Raw genomic sequence first — 9,473 nt, 5'->3', positions numbered from 1 at the left:
GCTTCCTTCTGAGGACTCTCCTTGGCAGGGAAACCTGAAGGGGAGAGCTTGAGCTGGTGTAAAAAGAGCGAGCAAGAGCAGACAGAAATTGCATTTCCCCTGGGAGATTTAAGAAGAGCGTCTCTAGAGGATAATGTATTCTCTCTCCCCACTCTGGGGGAGCCTCGCCTCTGCTGCCGGGAAGCTCCCAGAAGACAGAAGAGCATTGAGGAGGGTGCACAGAGGCCACAATGCCTCTGCTCGCACACCCACCCGTTACTGCCAGCCTATGATCTGAGCTCCTTGGATGGCGGCCCACTCCCTGCACGCTATCCCCTGGGTTGCAGTGGACACCCAGGGCCTGTGTGTAGGGTGGGACAGGGATGGAAACTCAGAGGCCATGGCTGAAGTGAGGGCCTGGGGCTTCTCCCATCTCCAGTTTGGAGTGCTGATTTTCTTTTTGTCATTAGTGGATGGGGATCCAGGGGGCATGAGGCATGTGCATAGAAACACTAAAAGGGCACAAGGAAAGGACTGCTTCCCGACAGAAGGGACTTCCGTCCCAGAGCCACATTTTAAAATCAAATATGAAAAGGCCATGAGGAGAGTTCCATAAGCATTTGGTACTTACGGATACATATGCTGTCAGGCAGATGACCAGGGAAGCAGTGATAGCATAAGGGATGGACGTGTTGGGATTTTTGGCTTCCTCTCCAGTGGTGGCGATGATGTCAAAGCCAATGAAAGCATAGAAACACGTGGCCGCACCTTGCAGCACCTGTATGAATAATGGCATTTGTTAGACTCAGTGACAGGGCAGCACCAAGGCCTTAGACGTGGTCCCTGCAAGTGCCCAATGCCCAGCAGACATTATTGAGTGCAGAGGGGGTAATATGGTGGAACTTCTGTTAAGCACTTGAATTTTGATCTCCTCCCCTTTCTAGCTGTGTGACCCTGGGCAATTCCCTCATGTCTAAAATGGAGATAAGAAGAATTATGTCCGAATAAAAACTAGGTCATTCAACACATTCAAATCATTTTTGGCATTATGTGGAATTATAAATAAATCAATAAGCTGGCTAACCCTATGTCTTGGGGGAACTCATTAACCTCTCTGTGCTTTGTTTTCATTCAATGGTTATCAACCACAACCAGGGGTTGTATGACCACCCCTAGAGGACATTTAGAAATGTGAGGAGGTATTGTAACTGTCACAGAGACATGGAGTGGGCGCTTCTGGCATTTAGTGTAGGGGACTCAGATGTTTCTGCACAAAGAGTTGTCCTGCTCATACTACCATTAGTGCTCTTGATAAATCAGCTGTATGGTAACTTCCAGATGTGAAATGATATTAAGAATTTTCAGATCTTCAGATATTCTATTGTCTGCCATAGGAAGACAGGCAGAGACAGTTTGATTTTTCTGCTCCTTTTGGGGGCTTAAGTGACCTCACTGGGCTATAAGGCAGGAGAAGACATGAGGTGTGAGGCAGGGAAAGCTGGGGAGGTGGTATCCAGTGACATCTGCTGGATGTCTGTCTGACAAGAGCCTATGTGGCTCCCAGGGTGGTTGGGAATTGATAAGTCAAGATGTCAGTGAAAATCTTTCCTTGAGGAGTGTGTTACTTTCTTCCAAAGAATCTATTGAAATTTAAATGAAGTTTCCCCACTTTAGAATTCTCATTATCAGCTGAAAGTAAAAAATGTGCCGTCTGAGAACAGGAACAAGACAAGGATGCCCACCATCACCACTCTTATTCAACACAGTACTGGAGGTTTTGGCCAGAGCAATTAGGCAAGAGAAAGGAATAAAAGGAATGCAAATAGGGAGTGAAGAAGTGAAACTCTCACTGTTTGCAGAAGACATGATCTTATATATAGAAAACCCTAAAGAATCCATCAGAAAACTGTTAGAAATAATTGACAACTACAGTAAAGTTGCAGGATACAAAATCAACTTACAAAACTCAGTTGCATTTCTGTACTCTGATAACGAACTTACAGAAAGAAAACTCAAGAATAAATTCCATTTACAATCGCAAAAAAAGAATAAAGTACCCAGGAATAAATTTAACTAAGGAGGCGAAGGATTTATACAATGAAACCTATAAGACATTATTGAAAGAAATAGATAATTACATAAAGAGATTCCATGCACATGGACTGGAAGAATAAACATAGTTAAAATGTCCATGCTACCTAAAGCAATCTACACATTCAGTGCAATCCCAATCAGAATCCCAATGACATTCTTCACTGAAATAGAACAAAGAATCCTAAAATTCATATGGGGCAACCAAAGACTCCAAATTGCTAAAGCAATCCTGAGAAAAAAGAACAAAGCTGGAGTCATCATAATCCCTGACTTCAAAATGTACTACAAAGCCATAGTGATCAAAACAGCGTGGTACTGGTACAAAAACAGACACACAGATCAATGGAACAGAACTGAAAGCCTAGAAATAAAACTTTACGTCTGTGGACAGCTAATCTTCGACAAAGGGGCCCAAGAACATACAATGGAGAAAAGACAGTCTCTTCAATAAATGGTGTTGGGAAAACTGGACAGCCACATGCAAAAGCATGAAAGTAGACCATTATCTCATGCCTTACACAAAAATAAACTCAAAATGGATCAAAGACTTGAAGATAAGTGCTGAAACCATAAAACTCCTGGAAGATAAAGTACACGCTTTGACAATGAACTTAAAAGGATCATTTTGAATACCATGTCTTCTTGGACAAGGGAAACAAAAGGACAAATAAACAAGTGGGGGGTTCATCAGACTAAAGAGCTTCTGCAAGCCAAAGAAACTAAGATCGAACCCAGAAGGCATCCCACCAATTGGGAGAAAATTTTTGCAAATTGTATATCTGACAAGGGGTTAATCTCCATAACATATAAGGAGCTCACACAACTGAACAACAAAAAAAACAAACAGCCCGATCAAAAAATGGCAGAGGAGATGAGCAGACATTTTTCCAAAGAAGACATACAGCTGGCCAATAAACACATGAAAAGATGTTCAACATCACTAATCATCAGGGAAATGCAAATCAAAACTACACTAAGATACTACCTTACACCTGTTAAAATGGCTATAATCACTAAGACTAACAAATGTTGGAGAGGGTGTGGAGAGAAGGGAACCCTCATACACTGCTGGTGGGAATGCAAACTGGTGCAGCCACTATGGAAAACAGTATGGAGATTCCTCAAAAAACTAAAAATAGAACTACCCTATGACCCAGCTATCCCACTACTGGGTGTCTACCCACACAATTTGAAATCAACAATCCAAAGTAACATATGCACCCCTATGTTCATTGCAGCACTATTCACAATAGCCAAGACATGGAAACAATCCAAGAGCCCATCGACTGATGATTGGATAAAGAAGATGTGGTATGTATATGCAATGGAATACTACTCAGCCATAAAAAAGAGAAATTCATCCCATTTACAACAACATGGAAAGACCTGGAGGGTATTATGTTAAGCAAAATAAGCTGGACTGAGAAAGAGAAACACCAGGTGATTTCATTCATGTGTGGAATATGCACAAACACACGGACCAAGACACCAGTTCAGTGGCTACCAGGGCAAAGCAGGTGGGGGTGGGAACAAAGTGTGAAGGGGAGCACCCATGTGGTGATAGTCAAGAAATAATGTACAACTGGAATTTTACAATGATGTAAACTATTATGAACTCAAAAAAAAAAAAAAAAACAATGTGCGTCTTTGAATGCTTGGGGATGTCCTTTAAGGGGAAGATGAGAGAGATTTTTCTGGACTTGTGTGTATGTGGAGGGCCTTGGCAACATGTAAGCTCCAGCCAGGGGTCCAGGAGTGATGCTCATTGTAGACTGGACCCTTTGTTCTTTTTCTTCACATTGGGTTTATAAATGATGACATTCAAAACAAGTGCCAAGCAGACACCTGCCCCCAATTTTGACTCTTACCTTTCCCACCAACTTCTCAGTAAGTAAAAGACAAAATACTAAGTACTGGAACCTACAAGGTACCTCACAAAATTGAAGGTCTTCTGAAATCCTCAAAAGCACCTTTGCTCATCTGTAAGATGAGCTGGTCTCCTCTGCAGACTCTCCCGTTAGGATTCTGTTTCAATTCTCTAACTAGGGGCTCTTGTCCCGGGGTCCATGCAATTTAAGGGGTCTCTGAATTTTGCTGATAAAAATTTGAATCTTTATTTTCACTAACCTCCGACTGAATGTTAGCATTTCTTTTAATAATGGATGTAGGTGGCAAGCTAACAGTTCCTGTGACTGTCACCAGTAGCAATCAGATATTTTCCTGTCACATCAGACTTGTTGCAGAGATCTTGAAATATTGCTTGTGCTCATTGCTACTTCCAAATTATGATAGTTATTAGACATAGATATTAATATTTAAAGCACTAATAAATAAGCACATTGTTATTATATTACAATTTAAAAATATTTTTATAACTATATTCAATATAATTTCTTTCTTTTTTTGAGGAAGTTTAGCCTTGAGCTAACCAACATCTGCTGCCAATCCTCCTCTTTTTGCTGAGGAAGACTGGCCCTGAGCTAACATCTGTGCCCATCTTCCTCTACTTTATATGTGGGACGCCTGCCACAGCATGGTGTGCCAAGCGGTGCTGTGTCTGCAGCCGGGATCCGAACCGGCGAACCCCGGGCCGCCGAAGTGGAACATGCACACTTAACCGCTGCGCCACCGGGCCAGCCCCTAATTGATTTCTTTTGAATTCCTATGTAATTAGGTTATTCATTTATAAACACAACTTTCAGAAAGGGTCCACAGGTTTCACCAGACTGCCAAGGAGTCCATGGCACAAAAAAGAAAATCTAAGAACTTCTGGTCTATTCTAGTAACCCAGGTAGAAAGAACTTCTCAAACCAGCAATTGTCACCCGGGGGCTATTTGCTAGGAGAGGAGATAACTCCAATTTCACTCCAGTGAAGTGCTTTGTTTTTCTTGGCCTCCAGGCAAGGAGAGAAAACAGAGCTCACCTCATTGTACATTGTAGAGGTGCACAGGTTTGGAAATGTGCTTGTTTTCATTGGTCTAGAAAATGTTTCTGGTCTTCAAGGATAGACAGATACTGGGATTGCAGGTTCGCTAAGCTGCCTCCATCAAGGAAATCCTCACTTTAAGACAGCTTCCAGAAAACAAGTTCTCCCTTCTTCCCTTACACACACAAACACACACACACACACACACACGCACCCCTCCTGTAGATCATACAGTGACCTGTTATGACAATCAGTCTGATGATGCGTCACTCCCAACTAGGCTGTCCCAGGGGTACAGTGCCATGCCTATTTGGTGTGGTCAGCTCTGGATGGAAAGGTCATAGATACTGGGAGAGCTCACTGCTGAAGAAAGGAGGGTGGGAGGGTCCTAAATAAGAACTCTGGGGGCAAATCTACCCTAGAAAAAAATGAGAGGTCTGTAATCCACGCTATGTGAGGAGTAAGTGGGGACCCAGGGGCATCTCACTTGAAGAAAAGAGGACTCAGTGGAAGACATGGAGGACACCCTCCAAGTCTGAAGGGCAGGCCATGCAGTGATTGGAAGAGAGGTAAGCTGTAGGCTCCAGAGGGAATCCCAGAGCCGCGCATGTGAACGGGGTCAGGTCTGGTCAGGAGTTCAAACTCTAGACCGTCAAACCTCGGCTGGTTCTGCCACATACTAGCTCGGTGACCTAGAACAAACTCCGAACCTCTTTGGAAATTCATTTTCTTTATCACTTAAATGAGATAAAAATAGTATTTAGCTCATAGTGTTGTCACAAGGATTAAGAGAGATAATATAGTAAATCACCATCATATAATACAGTAGGTACTCAATAAATATCAGCTCTTACCAGCAGTGTTTTTATTACTTTTGTAAATTTTTCTAGAAGTAGATGAAACCCAAGGGCACAGACAAATTCCTCCTCTTTGTTCTTCTTTTGGAATGGACACATTTTATTAACCGCTCCCCTGTGCCAGGCACTGTCCTAGCTGATGTGGATCCAGTCATAAGCAAAAAGTACCTTGAGCTTGACCCCTGGGGCTTGGAGTCGAGAGGATACTGCAAGACCCAAAAGGCAACCTTGACTGTGGTAACAAACTGAACAAAATTAATAAGTACCTATATTATTTGTAAAACATAGATGCTGCTATTTTCCAGATGAATGAAAGAATGGACGGCAATTACTGATAATGTTTAGATACTAGAAAATTAACTGTGATTCAATTGGGAGGAGAAAGAATAAGTTTGCAAAGAGAAGGTCTGTTAGCCTGAATTTGCATAGGTAGCACTCAAAAGCAATTATGGTTGAAGACTGAACAGATCAGAGGTAGGACGTTTGGAGTTTCTACTACGTCAGGCAGGAAACAGAATTTAACTTGGAGGGTTCAAATGAATGATTTCAGTGAAGGGCTGTAGGAGCCAAGTCTGGGAAGGAGTGAGGAAGAAACACCCTCAGCTTGTGATAATATTTCCCATTGGCTAAACCCAACAGGAAGCGGCCAACAAGAGGTCTACTGGAGCATAGAACAGAGCATGTAGGGTGGAGAATGCATCTGCGGAGTGGAGGCAAATGGTGAAAAACCAGCACACCTGCCAAGATCAAACAGACCCTGCCCTAAAAACATGTAGACTGAATAAACAGATTATTGAAGAGAAGGTAATAAAATTGGCAAATAAGGTCACCTTTTTACTTCAGTTAGTTTAGATGAGTTTTTCTTCCTTGCAAGCAAATGATCCCTGATTGGTAAATACAAAAGGGCCGTGAAAAGAAGCTGTGTATGGGTGTGTCTCTACCCAAATAACCACTAAAATTGCTTTCCACTTCACTCTATCCAGATCTCAGATCCCGTCACTGGTATTTAGGACTAGGATACCCTTCCATGCGTGAAAGCATGCGTGTGGTACCTAGGGGTGATCGTCCGTGAATAAAATTGGTGGGTGAAGCGTGTGTGTGTGTATGTGTATTTCTGGATTCATTGGTGCCTTATCTTAATTCACCTTTAACGTTTTACGTGAGTGAAAAGTAGTATTGACCTTTTAATTTGATGACATAAGCAGAGATTGTTTCCAAAGTAAACCTGATGTAGCTGCTCAGCCAGGCGATCCAGATAGGTCTGTCCCTCTGTAGAGTTTTGAGGGGAAGCAGCACGTGCTTCAGTTGCTGGAGTGCTGCTGCTTAATGAGTTGTCACAAGCAGTGTCATTAGTGGCCTGCTACTCAGTGTGTGGGGTCCCTAAAAGCTGGCCTCCTGTGCCTTGCTGATATTTGAGAGGCATTGAGATGAGGCAGCTCTCCATATTCTGCCTTGGCCAGTCTGCCAGATGCCTGGGAGATAATTAGACATCTTTATATAATTCACTTCCAAGGTAACAAGACAAAACTCCAACTCTAATAGCATTTTCCATCATCCTCATGCTCCAGATCTATTAGCAGCCTGTCCACAGTGGCAGTGGAATGTACTAATATGTTCCAACAAATGGATTCAAATGTGAAGAACATGAAAAACAACTTTTCCTTTGTTTGGAGGCTATCAGCATTACCCACAAATACTTGCTATGGATGGTTTTCTTGGGAGCTATTTGTGCTGATAGCATGTCTTTTTTGGCTAAAGAAAAAGCATAAGATAGCATCAAGAACAAATAACATACAGAGAATACATGTCCAACAATGTTCAGGGGCTGAGGAATTGCAGATGGAAGCAGGAGTTCAGCTGAGGGCCAGCAGTTACTTGATACAGGGACAAATGTTTGTTGTTCTTAAGCTCTTCAAGACCAAAGAAGCATTTGACCCAGAACCTGTAAGTGAGTAAACCATTCCTTTAGCTATTTTCTTTGGAAGGAAGTGGTTGCATCAGGGGAAAGAATAGGCTTATGAGGGGTCCATGGCCAGAGGAAAGATTGTTTGTTAACCCTCTCAAAGCACTTGAGAATTGTGTTTCAAGTCATGTAATGGTATTCTTATAAACCGTTCCCTACACAATGGTTTTCTCCATCCCATCCTACCTAAAGTGACTGAAAAATAAAGTGGATTGGAACTCTGAACTAGTCCTCCTGTCAATGGTAGGAGCCAGGTTTTCCATAAAGAGTGAAGAAGTTCATGCAGCTGCTAAGTAGGCAATTTGCTTTTGTTGATGATTGTTAGATAACAGAGCAGGGAGGGTATTTATTAACTTGGTGGATGGCATGCTCATGAGAGGCTGTCAGATCTTAAAAAATAGGATCTATATTCAAAACACCCTTGCTGGACTGGAAAAGTGACCCGAAACCAAAATTGAGAAAGAACAAGTCCAGGCCAGTTTGCTGGGGGAGGAAATGTACTCTGCAGAAATCCAAGGCCAGGCAGATAGCAAAGAGGATGAGTCAGCAACATGTTCACACTGGGCTGTCCTTTGTGCTCAGATGATGCTTTCAGTCACAGCCACTAGGGCACTTATTTGAATTTCCTGCAGGGGTATTGGATTTGCAGTGAAAAATCCAAACTCTCAGCCATGCCTTTTTGGTGGCCAGTGACAAGCCTACTCGGTAGTAGGTTTGGGTTGGAGTGAGGTCAGTAAGGCCCAAGGTGCGAAGAAAGACAGTTGGTCCCATGTGTCCAAACTGGTGGGATGTGGAGCAAATGTGGGCTTTGGCTCATCTAGAACTGGGATTGAATTTTAACTCTATTACCGTCTAGATTGTGATCTTAACTTTTCCAAACTTAAGTTATTTCGATGTAAAAGTCAAGATTATTGCACTTATTTTATAGGGCTGTTGTGAAGATTAAGTGAAAAGTGTCTACGAAAGAGTGTGTCATAAAGAAAATGTTGTGTTAGAAATAACATCCTCCCTTTCATTTTTTTTTTTTTTTAAAGGCAAGGTGTTTAAAGATTTTATTTTATTTTTTCCTTTTTCTCCCCAAAGCCCCTCGGTACATAGTTGTATATTCTTCGTTGTGGGTCCTTCTAGTTGTGGCATGTGGGACGCTGCCTCAGCGTGGTTTGATGAGCAGTGCCATGTCCGTGCCCAGGATTCGAACCAACGAAACACTGGGCCGCCTGCAGCGGAGCACGCGAACTTAACCACTCGACCACCGGGCCAGCCCCTCCTCCCTTTCATTTTTATGCATGATTTCTGATGTTCTCTTCTGACTACAAAAGCTAGTGAGAACCTGGAATGCATAAATGGGAGCCCCTAAGGCTGGCTCGATCAGCTCCTTCCATGATGAGGTGGGCTCCTGACTGAGGAAGGATGTGGAGCCCCTGAGAAGGGGAAAGGAGACCCCCAAAGAGAATAAAGACCCCAGAACAAATTACAAGGGGAAGGGCTGAAAGACTCGTTGATCTTCTTCAGCCTGGGCAAAGGGTATCTACACAGAGGACGTTAACTCTTTCCAGGCTTTACAAGGGGCCTAGACCACAGCGTGAGCCACTGAGGTGAGCTATCAGGAGGATTTTGAAAATTAAGCATGAACCAAGTAATTAAGACAAGTCT

The 9,473-nt window shown here is 42.8% G+C and overlaps 1 protein-coding gene across 1 annotated transcript in view; it reads right to left on the bottom strand.

Annotated features, from left to right (window-relative positions):
* Positions 1-9,473, bottom strand: part of SLC7A14 (solute carrier family 7 member 14) — a 55,808-nt gene that overhangs the window by 16,945 nt on the left and 29,390 nt on the right. Inside the window, exon 4 of the mRNA XM_046659803.1 lies at positions 611-757. Coding sequence (XP_046515759.1) covers positions 611-757 — 147 coding nt within the window. The remainder of the gene's footprint in view (positions 1-610; positions 758-9,473) is intronic.

The sequence above is a fragment of the Equus quagga genome, chromosome 4 (genome assembly GCF_021613505.1).
Source record: "Equus quagga isolate Etosha38 chromosome 4, UCLA_HA_Equagga_1.0, whole genome shotgun sequence".
Classification (NCBI taxonomy): domain Eukaryota; kingdom Metazoa; phylum Chordata; class Mammalia; order Perissodactyla; family Equidae; genus Equus; species Equus quagga.
Note: the sequence above shows the minus strand (reverse complement) of the source record. Positions and strands in the feature narration are given on the sequence as shown.